Here is a 19,719-nt window from a genome sequence, read left to right on the forward strand (position 1 = left end):
TGAAAAAGAAAAAAAATTCCTCATCTCAAAGTCTGGGTTGAATTCAGTGTGATTTGTGTGTTCTCAGTCTAGGGGATGAGGGTGAGGATGAGTGATGCCAATCAATACCAAGCAAGCCTTCCTCAAAGATAGTCAAACACGTGAAAGAAGGAAGTCTGACTCAGGAGGACAGATATTGTATGATCGCTTCCACTAAGCGCCCAGGACAGGCATCTTTATTGAGCGCTGCGCAGGAGACAGAGGTTGGGGAAGGTGGATTTATGGTTTGAGGGTATGAATGGAAGTTAGGAGGGATGAGAGAGTTCTGAAGATGGGAGGTGACGGGCTTTACACAGCATGGTGGCTACACAATCACCGAACGGAATGTATCCTTGGGAGTAGTTAAAAGAGTAAACTTCACAGTTTGAATTTATTACAACATAGTGCACCCTTCTAAGAAAAGGGAGTGAACTGAAGGAAGACTGGAGGTGAGGACAGGGGATTCATGGGAGGGAACTTCCAAGAGGCACTTAGAGGGGGAGTTTTGCTCCACAGGGCCATTTGTCCTCCCCCCCCCCCCGCACCTGCTGCCTGCAGCAGACGGGCAATGTGTGACCAGCTGATGCATTTGCACAGAGGGTCCCCTCAGTCCCCAAGGAAAGCTACCAGCAGTGATCCATCTCTGTTCTCCAGAAATCCACCACATTTAGGAATGCCCTTGGTGTAAGGATCTCCAGTTTAATTTCCTACCTGTGGCTCCCTCTGATTGGCCCAGGCTGGCCGAGTGGGCTGTGAAGACACATTAGTGCTACGTAGATTCTGTAAAAGAGAGGGAGGAGCGTGTTTTTGAGGGGTGCAAAGGGAAACCCTACATTCATGGGACACCCGTGAGGTTAGAGCTCTCACCGGATCCTGGGGATTCTTCAGTTTCCCCCTCCCATCTAAACTATTCTCCACATGTATCAGCACCAAGTCTTCAGGGGGATGTATTTAGGGGTCATCTGCCCTTACTATTGCTCCTCTAGATTTCATAGTCTCCCTACCCCAGATTTGAACAGCTAAAGATTCCTCAAGTCATCCATCCTTCCCCTAGCTAGAAAGCTGCCAGCTGTGCCGGAACCTCCACCTTTTCATACCACACCCTCTCCTGACTCCTGGTCATCCTCTCCCCTTCTGCTTCCCCAGCCCCACAGGCAGCCGGTGCGTGTGGGGCGGGGGTTGGGAGGGGGGCGAGCAGGCTCTTTGTCTGACATCATCTTCCACTCCCCAGCCTTCTAAGAGTTACTCACTCAGGCAATCCCGGCTCCACCAAAGGAGACTGTCCAATTGCCAAGCAACCCACCGCTAGCCAATCAGGGAGCTCGGAGGTGATGTCATGGCGAGAGCCCAGCAGTGGTGCTGATGTTGAGAGAAGCCCAGGGTACCACTAATTGAAGGAGTGAGAAGAGAACAGCTCGCTTTGGAAACCGGACTGCAGGTAAGTAGAACTGAGATATGGACAATCGGAGGTGGGGTGAGGGCGGGGGTTTTAAACAAAAGAAACAAAACAGCAGCCACAGAGGAGAGAGAAACCGGAGGGTCTGCTGTCTATTGTGTTGCCTTTGGTTTCACTGAGTGGATTAAACTTTGTCAAATTCTGGGGGGAAGCAGGGTGAGGCAAAATGATGGCGCTTGAAGAGGGGCGAGAGTGGGCTCAGGGCATCATTTTTGTTCCAGATGAGTGGGATATGTCGGAGGTTCAAGCTGAGTTATTTCTTCATTTAAAAAAAATATTTGGTTTTGGGAGAGGAAGGTTTGCTGGAGCTTGGCTTCCTCTGGGGCTGCTCTGACTGAAAACCCTATTTCAGTGGATGAAACTCTGTGAATTTTTAATCTGTTCTTCTTGTTGTTTTTGCTTTTCGGCACTGTCTTGTCTTTCTTCCTTAGTTCTGTGCAGTCTTGCTTTTTCTCTCTTGGCCCTAAGGATACAGTGAGATCATCCCCTCTTCCTTGCCCCGCCCCACCCTGAGGTTAGCCTAATTCTAACTGGCTCAGCAACTGGCTCTAAGGCAGAGGATGCAAGCTTGCAGGACTGCCACACCCAGGCTCTCTGATCTTGACCAGTCACAGCTAGCCCCCTTCAGGCTCAGCCCACAACCCCAGCCAGGAGTTTTAGCATCCCCTCACCTCCACATACAGTGACCCAGAGCTTTGATGTCCACCCGATAGCTGTGTTCCCACGTGGCAGCGCTGTCTTTGTTTTATATCTCCCAGGAAAATTATATCTGCCCAGGTGTGGAGGAGCCTCATTGTCCTCAACCTGGACAGTTCTTGGGGAGACCTTAGAGGACAGGTCAGACAGCTTTAGGTCACCCTCTGAAGACCCCAGACAGGGATATCCTATACCCCAACACCAAGCAGCAGATGGGATGACCTGATGGTGACCTGCTGGAGTTCTGAGGGGGGAAGGGTAGAGATGGAATGTGTGGGAATCTGTCTCCCCTAAGGTTGGGTCCCCTGGGGGGGGGGTGGGAGTTTTCCCTCAGATGGGTGCTTGGGAGATGAGATCATGCACCAGATGTGGAAATAATGATAGTGGTGGAGGGAAGCAAAGACAAAGGGGGCAGGTCAATGTACAGCCGGAAGGCAGCCACAGCCACCCAGTTCCATGCCGCCAGCCCACCTTGCTCCCTGCCTGTGGATAAAGCTGTGTTCTTGGTCCTTTCCTAAGCTGCTGAGATCCCTCTAGCTGGCTCCAGACTTCTTTTCCCCAACTCCACCCATCTGGAACAACTGGGAAGTGACCTGCTAGGTGGGTCCATCACAGAGCCTGCTGCCTTGTGGGAAGTGAGAGCCCCATCCCTGACCTGACAGCATCAGGGGGTGGGGGTGGGGGCTGGATGACACCCAGCAGAGAGATACTAGGTATCTTTATATTACTGTGAAGGTTAAGTCAGACCAGGGTCTTTGAACTGCAGACTGAAATCTAACTAGGATAATGAAATCAATTTTGTAGAATGTAACTGATATTTAAAAAAATACAATTAGACCGGACAGAGTGGGTGGGGTGGTTTGGGGGAAGGCAGAACACACCTTGTATAATGGCTTGTGGGGTTTTTTTTTGTGCCTATTTTAATTCTATATCTTTAGCTAGATGTATATTTGTGTATAAATGTGTTGCTATCCAAATACACATGTGTATTCTTGTGGCATTCATATGCTGGATCATGAGATAAAAATCTAGCTTTTAAGGTGGATTCCAATCAATAAAAAGTTGAGAATCATCAGGCTAAGTGACGTCTGCTTCTCTCTTCTAGCCCCAAGCCTACATTTTCATGGAAAATTCACCAGGCTGAACATATTTTTTTCTTTTTTTGCTTTCAGTTAAAGATTTTTAAAATTTTGATTGTATTAAAATGTAACCAACAAGAAAACGTCCATCTACATCATCAGTGTCTGAGTGGACACTGTTGTCCATGCAATGTCCAGAAGTCCTTTCATCCTGCAGACTGAGACAGTGGACCTGTTCAATGTCCACTCCCTAGTGGCAACTGCCATTACGCCTGATTGACAGCCATCACTCTGCTAGGTGCCCCACAGCAATGGAATGGCACATTATTTCCTGGCTTATTTTACTTGGTATGATGTCCTCTGTTTCCATCCATATTGTAAACTGTATGCCCCTGCTTCTACCTACAGTTAGATGACCCAGAGTTACAACAAATCCCAGTCTTGTTGAACCAGAGAGGTGTTTATTCAGGGCCGTACCATGATCTGAAGTATTACTAAAGCGCCCACATCCAGCACACTGTTGAACTGACATACCACACTTGTCCCCCTTGATCATGGTTTCGCCTTCCTTTGTCTCAGCTACCCAAGATCCAATACACCCCAAAATATTCAAGGGAAATTTTTAGGGGAAAAAAACAATTCAGAAGTTTTAAAGTAACTTTTTACCAATATGTTTCATTTTTTTAATTTAATAATTACTGTTGTTGCTCTTTAACTGTGTCTTCTGTATAGATTCAACTTTATTCTAAGTAGTATAGAATTGGGGTATGGTGTACGGAGAGTTCGCCGTTGTCTGTGGTTCCAGATGCCCAAGGAACCTCTTGGAACATATTTTCTGCAGCTCAGAAGGAAGGGATTCAGGGAAGTGGGAGTGTCTTCTGCTTTTGTTTGGATTGGTAGTGAATATAGATTTCATTTTGGCAACCCCTCCCCCCAAACAAAGCAAAACAAACAAACAAACAAACAACAACAACAAAATCCAGAAAAGAAAGAGGAAAAGAAAGAAAGAAAAGAAAAAGAAAAGAGGAATCTAAGGTCTAAGTGATTATCCCATAAACCATATTTGCTTTGTAGGAGGGAACTGGGTTAGTTGGTATTTAAAACAAGCAAGAAGGAAGGAGCCTTCAAGATGTGGCTCAGTGGTAGAATGCTGTCAGGCACGCACCAGGTCCTAGTGCTCACCTGGATATTGAATGATTAAGATCATCACCCAAGAAAACCTTGTGTGTGTGTGTTTTCCCTGAAACACAAAGATCCACTCTGTGTCCCACTTGACTAGGACTTCAAGACCCGGTCCCGCAATATCTCACAGAAACTCAGTTCTCTGCTCCATACCCTTCTGTGCTGGGTCCTTCCTTGTGGAATCAGGTTAGCCAATGCACCCTTCTGCCCCTTCAGACCTGTCCATCTTCTCAGCACTTCCATACCCTGCCTCAGACAGCAGACCCCATGGGAGGGGACATAGAGCTGTAATGGATGGAAGAGATTCTTGGATTTGTCAAGAAGGGAATGCATGTGTGTAGGGGGAGTGGGTAGGGACATATGTGCGTGGGTGGACGCATAGATCTCTATGGCTTCCTCCTTCCTGTTAGAACTGGAATGTAAAAGTCTAAATGCTTTAAAAAATGCTTAAAAAAACTGGCAGGGAAGGGGGAGGGTATTTTTGTTCCTCTTCCCTCCCATGGGTGATCCTCTTGTAAATGGGTGTCTGGTGGCTATATTGCAGGATTCAGGGTGAAGTGATTACAACTATGTAATAAACTTAAGGGTAGGGAAGAGAATTCCTGGAGTGAAACGCTGAAAGGATGAAGTCGCAGACTTCGGGAGTGATTGATTCTCTGTTATGGGTTTTCCTGATGTGTAACATTAATGTCGTGCGGTGCTGTGTATAAAGGGACGTATATGTATGTACTGGGAAATGTGTGATACACCGTGTATGCTGTCTGCATTGATGCTGTTAGGAGTGAGGCCAGGAGTGATGCTTCCCCCATAGATGCCTGCAAGTGTCCTTGACCCCAGGGCCTTACCCTGTGTCCGGGTCACACTCTTGCATCTCAGCTAGCATGCCTGAATGGGAGCTCCTGCCCAGAACTTAACTTTTGGCATGGATTCCTCTGCATATATCGAACTGGGAATAAAAATAGCCCAAGATGTCCCCTCTCCATGCATTGTTTGGGGATGTAGGTTTTCCGGCTGTGGTTCCCCATCCGCGTCTTGCCTCTCAGAGTGGTTGTTGGAGCTCTGAGGTCTTTGCAGACTCAGGGCTCCAGGGTTGGCAGGTCAAGTGTCCTCAGAATGCACCTGAAGCTTCCTTTCGATGTCTGTTATGTACTCTAGGAGTTCATGACCATGGGCCTGGCACCAGTTCCTGTTGGAGCCCTTAGAAACACTCAACGGGTGATTCAGCAGTGACCGTTCCCCCCACCCCCTAAGCCAGCCGCTCAAACCGTATTTTCTCTGCCAGGTCTCCTGTGCACTCCCTACTTGTCCATCCTTGGTGGTGCTCTCATCCCTTCTCCCTTGAGGATACAGGCCCTGTGTGGACCAACAGGAGGCAACAGAGGTCCAGCAGAACTCCCCGAGGCCCTACCACACTCAGTTTCTGTCCACCATCAAACTATCTGTGGCTAGTTGAGTACTTAAGGAAGGACTTAGCACAGTACTCACTGTCCAAGAAATAGTGTGGAAAGAATGAAAACCACAGTATATGAGAAGTGCCCTGCCCTCATAGCTTTGAATGTTTGTATAGATCATCTTTTGGTTTTAAATACAAATAAAACACACACTGCCAATCAGAACCAAGGCTAGAAGGAAATCAGTTAGGCTGGCTGTTCCTCTGTGGGAACATTATTCCAGCCAGAAGTGGAGATGTGTGACACTGAAGTCACTGGACAGCACAGAGAGCATCAGGACATAGAGTAGTGTCAGCCTGGAATGGCCTCTTTCTGCACTCTTGTGGTTAGAGGAGCTAGGCTAGAATTCATTACGCCCACGCCCACGAAGTTCCCATCTTGAATCCGAGCCAGAGTCCCTATATTTGTCTTGTAGAACCCTTGCCAGAGACAGCTCTATTTAAACCACTCGGACGTGCATTAACTGCTGATCCCTTAGAAAGAGTCCACGTGGATTTCTACACAGCCCAGAGGCAGTAGCTGGGCATTTCTCACCGAGACAAAGTACTTGCCCAATCTGGCTACTGTGTGGCCAGTTTGAGATACTCAAGGGCTGGACACATACGACCATATCTCACTAGAGTACCCAGAACACTGCTGTGGTTCTAGATCATCACCTGATCCCAGAAAGCCTAGAAATTCTGCCACAGTATCCTATAGCAGCATTCCTTTTGGACACCCATTTCCATACTGAGGAAAGCTCTACAGACCCTAATGGGGCTGTTGTCTCATTCAAGAAATGGAAAGGGCCCAGGAAGGGAAAGGGTCCAGAACAAAAGGAAAAGGCTCACACACTGGGACCACACTCTGTTTTCTCCTGTACCAACTGCTCACTGTGTAACCCCAGGATCTCTTGTCCTCAGTGAGCACGGGATTGACACTATGAGTGGGACAGATGTAGGTAGTCATGTGCATTGCAGTACCTTGGGCCTACCTGGCTTCTTCTCACTATACACAGCAGTCCTTATCTAGATGTCACAGGGAAGTTTCATATGCTCCTCATGGGGAACTATCAGCCCTGTGATTGCTCGTTTACCTCTGATAGCATATGAAAGGCTCCATCTTTCCGATCTAGCCATCTTTTCTTCTCTCTTCCTGCTGGAAGGTCCCTTTTCCAGTCAACAGCCTTGACTCTGCCTCTTCACTATTTTGCTTCCTTTGCTGTGTCTGATTGTGTTCTTAGCTGCCTGGTTGCATGGTATAAGTCACAGATTTAGATTATTAAATATGCTAGTGTTTTATTTAACCCAGCAACAGAAAAGTGTGATTATCTGTGCTTCTGGACATAGCCACTTCGATGCTGGCATTGTGTGAGGATCAGTTTACAATGGGACAACACTGCTGGGTGTGACTCAGTCTAGGTAGGTCCTTCATACTTTGAACCTTGCCATGGCCTCCAATCATGCTTCCTAGCCTCGTCCCTAAGCTGGGACCACCATATACACTTCTTGGCAATAATGTTAGATCCTGCAAACAGAGACAGACATTCCAGTGAAGCATGCATAAACTCACCTCCCAGCTCAGCACCTTACAACCTATGCAACTGGTGCAATCTACCCAATTTTGCTGAACTTTGATGTCCTCATTATCTTAGATTAAGTTGAGCTATAGTTGCGACTCTTCTGGAACATCACCATCCATCTCTGTTCCCACTGAAAACATGCCAATAGCTTGAAAATGGAATAGGTATAAACTCCCCTAGTGTGGAAGTGTCTGTCTTCTATCTTTCTGCTCTTATCCTGGTGTTCAAGGCAGTCTACACGAGGCCCCATGGGTTCCTCTCTGTTCCTGAATATGCATAGTTCACACTTCAACACAGCCAAGATCCAAAGCATGCATGCTTCTAGGCACAAGGAGCCCAACTTGCATAATGGTTCCCCTCCAACCTGGGACAAGCTGTCTTCTTGATTTTGACAGCAGATAATTGAGTCCTCTTAACACCTGTTACCCTGGCTCAGTCCCTGCAGCAAGGGAACTGGGTGGTCAGGAGTCTCTTATTTTTGACCGACCGGTTTATGACATGTTCCGTGCAGGAGCCCAGAAACCACCATGCTGAGCCCTTGTTATTTCTGCAGTGACTGCTGAGTGACTGTGTCACACTGACCTTTAGAGCTTAGTGTGTGGTCAGCGATCTCCTGCTCAAGGGCTGGGGTCAGATTCTACCTCAACTGTAAGCATGGGAAGAGGCTCAGGATCGGCTTGGAGTGTGCTTAGCATGGCTCAGCTAATGCTCTGATGCTCAGCTGCCTGAGATCTGGGGCAGCATCTCTTCCTGATAGGTAGACTCTGCCTCCCCCCGCACCCCCACCCCCGATGGCTGCTGTTACTTCTTCATCTGTGAGTTCTAGCATTCTGTGCTCTGACCTGTGGTGTAACCCTTCCCCCTCCTCTTCCTCACAGCTGTAGGCACACCCAGCAGTCCCTACCTCTAGGCTGTGTGCTGTTATGACAAGATGACATGACCAAAGATAATAAGCAGGAGCCACACCACAGGCAGAGGGCTGAGGGTGGTATATTTGTTTAGCTGCTACCATATGCTGATGCCACAGGCTAATAATGAGGACAGCCAGGCTCCCTGCTGTGACTGTCACCTCCCCAGGGGCTTAAAGTTGCTTTGGATTGCTGTGCTTTCTAGAAAGCTTCACTTGTGGTATCTTCTGTAACCTGTCTCACTCAGAGCGCCTCTTGAGTCTTGACTAAAATAGAAATGATATTCTATCAGGAGAGTTTTTGAAGGGTCCCATTTATGGGTCCAATCACACAGATTATATTGAGGAGTTAATCAGACAATGTAAAAGAACTAGCTGTTGAGATGCAGTGGCGGCATCATGGATTTGAACTTTGGGTTTGTCCTGTACTGAGAATATTGGGGCTGACACATACCCCCCAGCACACAGAAGGGTAATGAAAGTTCAAAGTCAACTTGTTCAAAGGTTCTAGGGAGAATCCTTCCCTGCAGCTTCTGGCTTCAAGAATCTCTAGGCACTCCTTGGCTTATGACCACATCGTTTTGATCACGTGTCAGTCATAAGCCCCTCTTTGGGAGTCAGGGATGCTCTCATCTTGAAGTTATCAGTCACATTGACAGTGGTCCTTTGTTCACATGAAACAATAGTCACAATGTTAGGGTATGTGCACACTATTTAATCAACCCAGGGTATGGAATGGGCTTGGAAATGTCACCTTATCCTTCTGAGCCTTGACATCTTCATCTATGGAAGAGCATTTCTATCCCCCCAAAAGGCAACTGTGATGCTTGGGGTGAGTGTATAATGAAATGAATGTCCTGTGACTTTGAGTTTTAACTGTGCAGCTTAGAACCTCACAGTGCTGAGATCTGTGACAAATTCCTTGACCCCTTGTCACCCCACCCCATCCCACTACCCCATTCCCTGTCCTGGTCTTTCTTCTCTGGCTCTCCATCATTCTGTGTTCCCATGACTCATAGCTGAGGTTTTCTCATATGGAAAATACTTCTATACATAGTTGAAAGAAAAATTCCCTCCCACTTCCAGGCTAGACTGGCTTTTTTTTGAATCCTTGGGGCCATGAAGGACAAGCAGCAGGCATCTCATTCTTCCATTCGCCTCTGGAGAAGAGCTTCCAATTCAGAAGATCCGGGTCTGGACCCAGGCTGACCACTTTAGAGCTTTGTGAGCCTAGGCAGGTATCTTAACAGCTCTGGGCCTCAAGTTCTTCACCTGAATGCAAAGATGGTGGCGTTTGTCACATATGCACAACTCAGGCTCACGTGAAGGTCAACTGGGAGAGAGTTGAAAGTGTTTCATGTGTGTAGGGTCTTGTCACTCTAGCCCAGGCTGAGGACGGGCCCCTTCCCTCACAGCTGTCCCTGTTCACTTCTCTTCTTTCTCAGATACGTGTTTTCTTCCTCTTCTCCCTGTTCCTACACCCCAGCCCCCATCTGACCCATCATCCAATGTCCTAGGTCTCTGCCTCCCCTGGCGAAAGTTTCTCATCAAGTCACCCCAGTTTTTTCAATCACTTTGGACCTAAATGAATGCCAATCCCATGATCAAGGACTTTGTTCTCAGGCAGCAGGCCTGGCTCCATATTCAGGGACTCACTGGTACCATCAGAACCAGCCTGGCACCATGGAAAAAAGGCCTATTGTGTTGGCAGAAGAAGGCCCTGGCAGGATCTTTGGCTTCAAAATAGAGAACAGAGCCCTCTAAGAGCAGTTGATCTTGTTTCAAGCCTGGGTTCATTTACTCTCTCTTAGCCTTGACAAAAGGGGGAGTTATCCTCACCTGCAGGGCTGGCAAGAGCAACCCCAATGCAGGGGGCAGAGGAAGGGTGTTTCCTGGGTGCTGGGCCAGAACTTGTCCCATTTCACAGGTGCAGCTCTGTGCAGAATGAGACTAGAATCACAGGTCTGGGTATGCGACATGACCAGTAATTGGGTGAGATATCACCTAGCATAAACTCTGCACTAGTCTAATTTTGAGGCTAGAACTGAGCCCACTGCTGGCCCAGGAGCTCCTATCTACATGACCCTCAGAGGGCAGGCATACTTGCTATATAAAGGCAGGGATCTCATCTTTCTGAGAACAAAGTAGTAGTAGCCTCCTGGCTCACATCACTCTCTGTTGGCACAGTGACCATTAAAGGTGGCCAAGCATTAAGCGGTCTTTATGCCAAGCACTCAATACTGGCTGTCAGTGGAGCCCTGTCCCCTCCCCTCTCCTAAGTACTCACAGATGCTCCTCTCTTGATCTTCCTATCTCTTTTTGGTCCTCTTCTCTCTTGCCATATCCAGGTCTAGCGCCAACCAGCTTAAGAGCAATCCCTGCTTCCACGCAGGGTGTACTTGGCAGCTCTCCTCCTTGTCTCATCTTTTAAGGCTCATTTCAGGGTCCCCTTAGACCCCTCAGCCTCTTGTTGAGGAGAGATTCTTGTCTCCAGTCCTAAGATGGACCCCACATGCCCATGTATGTCTCTGCACTAACGTAATTATTATGATGGTATACCTCCGTGTGTGTGTGTGTGTGTGTGTGTGTGTGTGTGTGTGTGTGTGTGTCTCCTCTCATGGTCCAGGGTCATTTTCAGTGGATCCAAGGAACCAAGCTGGTGGTTCCTAGAAGATGAAGTAGGAGGGTATCTCAAAGTGGGTTTCCTACTAGCCTCCTCTCAGAGTTGGCTGGAAGGAGGTCTGGGGTGGAGAAGTTTAGACAGCTATTTAATTTATAAACATTTCCAGACTAATTTGACTGAGGCCTTGCCTCTCATCTTCACCCTGACCTTGAGCCAGGCTATTACACTGCCCAGGGGGACAGATAAAAGCCCCTAAGAAGTAAAGTTGGGGAAACCCATATTTCTATGTCCAGTGCCTCAAGTAAATTGTGAAAGGGATCGTTGTGTGATCTGAACCTGCCTAGGCAGATGTGGAGGAGGGGGAGGGGAAAGTGAAAGTTGGAGAGGAGAGGGCCTGTAGGTCATAGCAGATGCGGTATCCCCAAGATTCCCTCAGTGCTTAAAAAGACAATCTTTATGGTAAGAGCCTGTCAATGTGAATTATTCTCTCTTTCTTAGGGCTGTGATCCAGTTCTGAGCTGGTGATAAACACTCCCCTGTGACTTTTGGTCAATCCAGCCACCAGATTCCAGCCAACATGACCCTCGCAGGTAGGTACATGCACCAGTCAGTGATGGACACCATAACAGAAGCCATCCCCCTTCTCTCTCTTCATGTGTATACTAAGGTGCATGTGTATGTGTGACACACACACATATGTGCATGGCCTACATGTGTGTTCAAATGCATGTAGAAATCAGAGGACAACCTCAGATGTCCTTTCTCCAGATCCCTCTGTCTTCCTTTTTAAAAGAAAGGGTCTCTCATTGGATTGAAGCATGTGGATAAGGCTGACCTTAGTGCCAGGGATCTTCTTATTCCTGCCTCCTCAGTGGCTTTTCCATGTGAATGCTGTGCCTCAGAACTTGTGTTTGCAGGCAAACATTTTACCAGCTCTCCAGCCCTCTTTCTTTAGGTATGTGTGCATCTATAAATGTACAGAAAGAAAGGGCAGAGAAACCAAGAGGCAAAGTCATTTATGAGTGGTGGGTGGGATCACAACTGAATTCTTCTTTCTCATTTGCTCCATGTGTATTATTTAATTTTAAAACAATGCCTCTGTAATAGTTTTGAAACTATGCCTTCAAGTTTGTAAGAGAAAATGAACACTGGCCTATGTACTGGGGGAGTCTTTTATATTATAAATAAAACACAGTGCAATGGGGACAGAGTTGCAGAGGCCCCCATGATGACCTGTGACCTCCAGAAAGACTCAATCATGTCAAGGGTACATTTCTACTCTGTGGACAGCTTCTCCCTGGTTTGATGCCTGTGCTGGGAAGATTTGAGGAGACTTCCAGCCTGACCCCTTCTACAGTGGGCCTGGACTTTAAGGAGAGTAGCAATGAAGTCTCTCTATTAATCTGTTTACCCCTTAGGCAGAAATTTCAAGTACTTTCACAAGAATGAAGTATAGATTTCCTACAAGCTAGTATCAAAGCCCTGGTTTATCCTTGAGTGGGAGTAGGAGATGGAGGGACAGGGTCAGGGCAGCTCTTGGGATCTTTACTTGAGAGTATTTAGCATTTGGTAGTAACAGAGGATAGGGTCATTTGGGTGAGTGAGAATGTCAAATTTCAAGTGTGAGGTGGCCCAGGCTTGGGAGCCAGGAAGTCTGAGCTGACTCACAGAAGTGCTGTTTTCTGGGACTGATGGACCCATTGTCACTGGTGTGCTCTCTTGTAGCCTATAAGGAGAAGATGAAGGAACTCCCACTAGTGTCTCTGTTCTGCTCTTGCTTCTTGTCTGATCCCCTGAATAAATCATCCTACAAATATGAAGGTGAGTGGGGGCTCGGCTGGGATAGGAAAGGGCGGAGGCTTCTGTGTCCTGTGTTTGTGGGTGTCCCCCCATTGACTCCTATCTCATACAACTGTCTTGGTCATAGTGTGTCTTATTTCCCAGAGCCTGAGGGGTCTGAGCCCAGGGGATGTGGTCTGGATGCCAGACAGCCACTGGGGATCTGGATTGGGTCATCCTGGAGCACTTGCTCCTAGAGTCCCTTTTGCACATTCCTTGACGCTGCAGAGGATGCCAGGATAAGCCAGACACAGGTTCTGAGATTCTGTTCATGGAGACACAGAACAGAAAAGAAAACTTGGTGTATTCACCAGGGCTTCTAGGGACAGATAGAGATGCTCCCAGACAGGCCCAAGGCAGGAATAGCAAGCACTTCCAGCCTGGATGGTGACAGTGGTGCTGTCTGAGTCTCAAGACCTATCAGAGAGTATTGGATTGCCATGCTCTCAGGAGGAGTGGTCAGGGGACAGATAGGTCATCTCTTCATTTCTGTTTGCAAGGCAGGGATGGGTTTGGTCTGTCAATAAGAGAGATGGGTGTTTGGATGACCTGAGACTGTTTTTTCCATTTAGGCTGGTGTGGGAGACAGTGTAGGAGGAAAGGTCAAAGCCAGCGGAAAGGCAGTGCTGACTGGAGAGAAAGAAGAGAACAGGGTAGGCCGGAGCCAGGGGTGAGGTCCACAGGCCATCAGAGGGACAGGGCAAGGAGGGGCTGGGGTGAGGGTGGGTGAAATGATCTGGTGTCTGTCATCAGCAAGGAACAACAGCAGGTGGTGTTGCTGTGATTGTTATCACAAATCACAGTTCCTGGGATCCTTGCCCAGGGAATCCTCAAACCTTACTCTGTCAAAGTCACTGACCTTAGGATCCAATATTCAGGATCAACCAGCCCCCTAGTCATTGGTGTGCCTTGGGACTCCCAGCTTCCCTGTGTCTGTGTGCATGTCTGCATGCTTGTTGGGGCCCCAGCTGCTCCTCAGAAGGTGAGCAGCCCCAACTCTGCCCTCCACAGCAGATACAGTAGACCTGAACTGGTGCGTCATCTCTGATATGGAAGTCATCGAGCTGAACAAGTGCACCTCGGGCCAGTCCTTTGAAGTCATCCTGAAGCCACCTTCCTTTGACGGGGTGCCCGAGTTTAATGCCTCCCTCCCAAGACGGCGAGACCCATCATTAGAAGAGATCCAGAAGAAGCTAGAAGCAGCAGAGGAGCGAAGGAAGGTTAGCAGCTGCATGTCTCTTTCTCCCATCTCATCGTGAGCAGGACGTGCAGCCCCATATCTCTTTGTCCCATCCCAGTGGGAGTGGGAAGGATATTTAGAGAGCACCTCCCGAGTGCTGGGCATAGACCAGGAGTTTTCAGTCTTCCTAGTGCTGCAACCCTTTAATACAGTTCCTCATGTTATGATTACCGCCCCACACCATAAATGTACCTTATTGCTCTTCATATCTTCATAATTATAATATTGCTACTGTTATGGATTGTATGCAACTATCTGAAATGTACCACCACATGTTGAGAACCACTGGTGCAGACTAAGACACCACCTGAAGGAGACAAAACTATGAGTATACACTGGGTGAGCTTATAGTTTGGCTAATGGCTAAGGTGTCATAGTCCTCTCAGAGCTGGCTTTGTATGCAGCGTCCTTGTTCCCCATTGATTCCCCCGCCCCTCAGCTCAGATGCATTTTAATGTGAGCCTTTCTTCATCTTTCAAGATAAAAGAAAAAAATAGCTTTCTCCATTTAATTGTGTGGTCCCTCCCTTTATATCCATGGCATTTATCACACACACATCTGGGTTCTGTTATTTATTAATATGCATGTTTACTTCTACTAGGCTAACTTTCTCCTTTTCCTGGTGTCTGGAGTTGTGAGGGTCTTGAAGTTCATATAAGATCACTTAGTACTTGTGAATGAATGAGCAGAAGAATGGATGAGGAAAATGAGAGAAGAGATCCAGAAGCTATTTAGGAAAGGGCCACTAAAGTCAAAGATGATGGAAAGCTTTGCAGGTGGTCCCAGCTCTCTGCTTCTGCGACAGAGGACCAGGTTCAGGAATGCATCTCATCCGAGTGTGGCACTGTTAAGCTGTGATGGTAGAAAGGTTTTCCTCAACCTAAAGGGTCTTTCTCTTTCTTGTGTTGCCCTAGTACCAGGAAGCTGAACTCCTGAAACACCTCGCGGAGAAACGAGAGCACGAGCGAGAGGTGATCCAGAAAGCTATCGAGGAAAACAATAACTTCATCAAGATGGCAAAAGAGAAGCTGGCCCAGAAGATGGAGTCCAATAAGGAGAACCGGGAGGCCCATCTGGCTGCCATGTTGGAGCGGCTGCAAGAGAAGGTAATCCATGCTGGATTGGCAGGAGGCTCCTTCCATGGCAAGAACGTGCGACCTACACACCACTCTGGAGGAAGTAGCCTCTGCAGGAATGGAAATGCTTCTCCCAGGCAGGGTCCTCATTGTTCTAAGGGGATGATTTGGGAAATCATAGGCAGGAAGCTCACATCACACTCTGGGGTGGCCTCTGGGGATCTTCTAGGGTTTTACAACAGAAATTTCTCACTGTCTCAGGAGCCAGCTTACACCCTTCTTTCTAGAGAAAGCCTGTCCAGTGCAAGTATCTCAGGAAAGGCACATGTCTACACACTTTTGGCTTCATCGTTGAATGGGCAGATTTGGGTTAATGAAAGATGATAACTTGAGCGTGGCTCTGAGCCAGGGATAAAAGCTTGGTTGCCAGAACAGCAGGATACAGAATTCTCCCCAGAGCTCCTCATAAGGGCCAGAGGGTAGTAGGTTTTCCTCAATAGTCTGCCTTTGTCAATAACTCAAATGTCACCTGCCTATGAGCGGTGTGAGAGACTGAGGTTGGTCCTCCGTGTCATTCTTTGGAAGACATGCTGGCCTCATTCCCTGAGTCCCAGGCTGCCTCAGTTTCTCCTGCAGCTCCTGGGAAGCTTTAGCTCTGTGTTTTATTTCCAGGAGCCGCCTGCTGCGCGGTGACTCCCGGGACCGATCGGTGGCCTCGTCCCATGGTGAGCAGCGTGGTCCTTATTCCTTCCCGCCTACCCACCTAGAACCTCAGGCCCTTGGTAACAGTTACCAGAAAGATCTGGCTTCATCCAGGCATGTGAGCTGCACAGGCTGGCCAGTAGGTGGCAGCCCCATGCTCTGATGTTCAATTCCACGAAGAACAACAGCAAGGCTTCTTTCTCCACTGAGTGCCTTAGAGGAGGGTCACAATCCGAGCATGACCTTGGGCTTCTCCAGTTAATGTGAGATATTGTAGGAAAATTTAAGATTGCCTTTACTTTTTAATAGTGGGTCTCATGTATTCCAGGCTGGCCTCAAATTGGCTATGTAGCCGAGGATAGCCTTGAAATTCTTATCATTTTGCCTTCACCTCCAAGTGCAGGGATTACAGCCTGCCCAGCCTGTTCTGTGTAGGTTCTATGCAGGTGTGGGGCTTAAACCCAGGGCTTTGTGCATGCAAGGTAGGCAGCTGCCAACAGAACCACATCCCCAACCCCAAGGCAAATTCTTGAGGAAACCACAGTTTGGATGGGAGAGGTTATAGGTTTATAGACCCAGCTTAAAACGTATCACAAAGCTAGATTGTATTGGAGCACTTGAACATTTGTTTATAAAACACTTTCATTTTTATCATAACATGGTTATCGCAAGTTTACAAGGCAAACATTCTTAGTTCAGACAAGGAAACCATTCCAGAGGTCAAATGATTCACAGAGATCTCCATGGTATACGAACAGTGAAGCTGGCCCTGGCCTCTTGTCCAAGTGGCTGCTTTCTTGCCTGGCTCAGAGGGAACATCCCAGTATTTTCTCACTAGCTTTTTATCAGCAAGGGATTTCTAGAGACCAGGCAAGCAGAGGCCAGAAGCCCAGGGCTCCGCATAGCCAACTCACTTGAAACCAGAGGTGGAGGCAGAGGTAGAGTGGCAAGGTTGTGTGTGGAATGTCAGCTGTGTACATCAAGTAGAAGCTAAGAATCAAGATGCCAGATCAGATATTTGAGAGGACAGTTTTCCTCTGAGACCTGATCTCCACTCATAATTACTCACTGGAGGAGGAAGGAGGCAGGAGGCAGGAGGCAAGATTGAGAGCTAGGTATATGTTTTTCTCTCTCCCTCACACCTCTGTCCCCAGACCTGGGACACCTTCAGCATCAACAATGTTGTCCATGCTAGCTCTTGTGTTGTAGGTCATAACCAGAATTCCTAGGCCTAAAAACCCCATCCCAGACTTACTGCCTGACTCTCTAAGGGTAAGGTCTGACTCTGTGTGGACTCCAGGTCATGTGATAGACACCATAGTTTGAGAACCAGACATACTGCTCCTTGCTTTTAGCCTGTCGGAATTTCTAAGGGCCGCTGGAAAGACTAACTGTTGGTGAGGGTGTATCTTAGGAACCTGGGTGGCCTCAGTGGCTCTATTCCAGGTTAATCTGTCAACCCGATGTGGCAACACTGGAATCTGGGAGGGGATCATTGGGTACCTTTTGTTTCTCACAATAGGGACTGGGAAACATAAAGAAGAAAAACACACATATGCTCCCAGCCTACAAGGACACAGATATTTATTTAGTGATCTGGAATCACATGGAGGCAGGTGTGGCATGATCCCATGAGTGGACACTTGTCACACAGTTTCAGAGCTGAGCCAGCTGCCCATTCTAGTCCCTCTGGAAAGGTTCAAGAAGTTGAGTCCCAGTTAGATAAGACAGTCAGTTAAGGTCACACAGCTGGCTGGGGGTGGGAAGGAAGATCTAGTCTTTTGGCTGAAATATGCTACAAAGCAAATGAAGGTTGTCTTCCAACACATGTAAGGGAGTCCACTGTCTGGAGTCAAGCACTATTTCCCAACAGTTCTCTGTCAGTATGTAACTCAAGGGTCCTCCTCCTTCAGTCAGAGATTTAAGACGACGCTAGAGAGATGGGAGAGAAATAACACATCTGTGGTGTGTCAGGGATGCTGGCAACGGAATCATTCTTTTCCCGTTCCTTCTAAGCTGGCTGTCCTAAGCAGCCCCTTATGTTTAGTCAAGTGACCATTTTGAGCACCAGAATGATCAGTGGAGATAGAGAGAGCCTAGGGTATCTTGGGGTCACTGTAAGGTGGGTCCCCTGCAGAACGTGGGGACTCACCAGTCCATGTACTCTGCCTTACACACCTGTGTCCCGCGTCTTACTTGCCTCCTTCCTCCCCTTAGGATACCTTCGTTGACAGCTCTGCTCTGCCCGTGGTGACCATCTTTTGCGTTCCATTCTCTTGCCCTTTGTCCTCCCCTGGCAGCCTTGTGTGACCCGCCTTTGTCCCTCCCTTCCTCCCCAGGACAAGCACGCAGAGGAGGTGCGGAAAAACAAGGAGCTGAAGGAAGAGGCCTCCAGGTAAAGCCCAGAGGCCAAGGAAGTTTCCAGGACAGCCGGACAGCTCCCGTAGCAACCTGGTTCCAGCAGCCTCGGCTGCTGGCTGCTCTCCCAGCACTGGGGTTCGGGGGGAGGGGGGTGGCCAAGGGGCGTTTCCTCTGCTTTTGGTGTTTGTACATGTAAAAGATTGACCAGTGAAGCCATCCTATTTGTTTCTGGGGAACAATGATGGGGTGGGAGAGGGGACAGTGAGAGTGTGGAAGAGGGAGGTGAAGATGAGCCCAAGGACATTGTGACACTGTCCACTGACTGCAGACTTGGGCCAAGGCCCCCGCTTTTCATGGCTCTGCCTGGACATCCGGCCTCCAGGTTCCGAGTGGAGAGAAGATGAGAACCGGGGTAGAAGTTCAGCGTGAAGGGCAGAGTCCTGGCGGGGTGGTGGCTGCAGGGCCAGCAGGACAAGCCCGTCTGGATGGAGTGAGACCTGCCCTGCAGCGGGTGGGATAAGGTCTGTGTGCGTCTGTTCATTGTCATCTTTTGATCATCATGACCAATGAAACATTTACTTCGAGTCTCCAGTGTTTTTATTTCCTATATTGGCTCTTTGCAGATGGGTAGAGTGTTTTAGAAGTTTGGCTTCCCACCTATCAGACAGCAGGTAACTTTTAATGTTTCCATCTAGGTATTCGGTGTGCTGGTTCATTTTAGACACTGGAGTGATGAGAGGTTTGCCTTTCTTTCTTCTTCTAAACCCCTGTTATGGGCTGTCCCTTAGTGGCTGGAGGCCACTGAGCTGATGAGAAAAGAGATGACATCTTTCCTATCTGTAGACTCACATCCTAGTACAGTCCCAAGGATTCATTATAAGAAGGACATTCTTAGCCTGTGTAGCTGCTATAACAAAATACCTTAGGCAGGGTAATGTATGAACAACAGGGATCTACTGCTTACAGTTCCCGAGGTGGGAAGGCTAAGATCAAGGTGTTTGCTTTCTGTTAAGAAAACACACAGTACCTTCTTGCTGTGTCCTCTTGTGGTAAAAGTGTGACAGGGGTCCACAAGGCCTGGTTTATAACGGCATTTTCCCCATCTGTGAGGGGAGAGACCTCTGACCCAATCCCCTCCTAAATGCTCCACCACCTGGTATTATTGGGGATGAAGTCTAATATATGACTTTTGAGGGAACAGCGCCATTCAGATATAGCAGAAACCCTCACCAAGGGCTTGGGGTCTAGATAGATCACAGAACTCCAGTGAAGAAATTTCATTTGTTAGAAGAAAGCAGAAGGGCCATGCTCTCTAGGACTCTAGACCAGGGCTTCAGAGGACAGCCCTTCTGACTCTCTTCTGCAAGCAGGAGTGATGTGGAGTCTTTATGAGCCAGATCCCAGGGCATCTCCACAATTTGCCTTAAACACCATGTGGTTTTGTTTAGCTTTGTATACAAACTCTTTACGGTTGCCTTAATATTCTCTTGGCAGTGCTACTATAAGTGAGGGTCAGTTTAGGGTAGAA

At 48.1% G+C, this 19,719-nt stretch overlaps 1 protein-coding gene across 4 annotated transcripts; it reads left to right on the forward strand.

The window, feature by feature from the left end:
* The first annotated feature begins 1,340 nt into the window (after positions 1 to 1,340).
* Stmn4 (stathmin 4) lies at positions 1,341 to 18,773 on the forward strand. 4 transcript variants are annotated; one of them, XM_029468691.1, is made up of 8 exons: positions 1,364 to 1,456; positions 11,472 to 11,563; positions 12,699 to 12,794; positions 13,385 to 13,465; positions 13,824 to 14,032; positions 14,967 to 15,158; positions 15,801 to 15,853; positions 18,170 to 18,247. In XM_029468691.1, exons 2-7 carry the CDS (start codon positions 11,551 to 11,553, stop codon positions 15,819 to 15,821), a joined length of 612 nt encoding a protein of 203 aa, XP_029324551.1. In that variant the 5' UTR covers positions 1,364 to 1,456; positions 11,472 to 11,550; the 3' UTR covers positions 15,822 to 15,853; positions 18,170 to 18,247. The 4 variants fall into 4 exon arrangements, with proteins under 4 accessions (XP_021037800.1, XP_021037803.1, XP_021037802.1 ...); XM_021182141.1 differs by lacking the exon at positions 15,801 to 15,853 and having other exon boundaries at positions 1,341 to 1,456; positions 18,170 to 18,773; XM_021182144.1 differs by lacking the exon at positions 13,385 to 13,465 and having other exon boundaries at positions 1,341 to 1,456; positions 18,170 to 18,773.
* Positions 18,774 to 19,719: the final 946 nt, after the last annotated feature.

Source organism: Mus caroli, chromosome 14 (genome assembly GCF_900094665.2).
Source record: "Mus caroli chromosome 14, CAROLI_EIJ_v1.1, whole genome shotgun sequence".
NCBI classification, from domain to species: Eukaryota; Metazoa; Chordata; class Mammalia; order Rodentia; family Muridae; genus Mus; species Mus caroli.

What these genes read in the sequence shown, in the direction of transcription:
- Stmn4 (XM_021182141.1), top strand. An exon ending in ATCATCCTACAAATATGAAG is followed by an intron (nt 12,795 to 13,384) that starts GTGAGTGGGGGC and finishes TTTTCCATTTAG; the next exon opens with GCTGGTGTGGGAGACAGTGT. An exon ending in CAGCAGAGGAGCGAAGGAAG is followed by an intron (nt 14,033 to 14,966) that starts GTTAGCAGCTGC and finishes GTGTTGCCCTAG; the next exon opens with TACCAGGAAGCTGAACTCCT.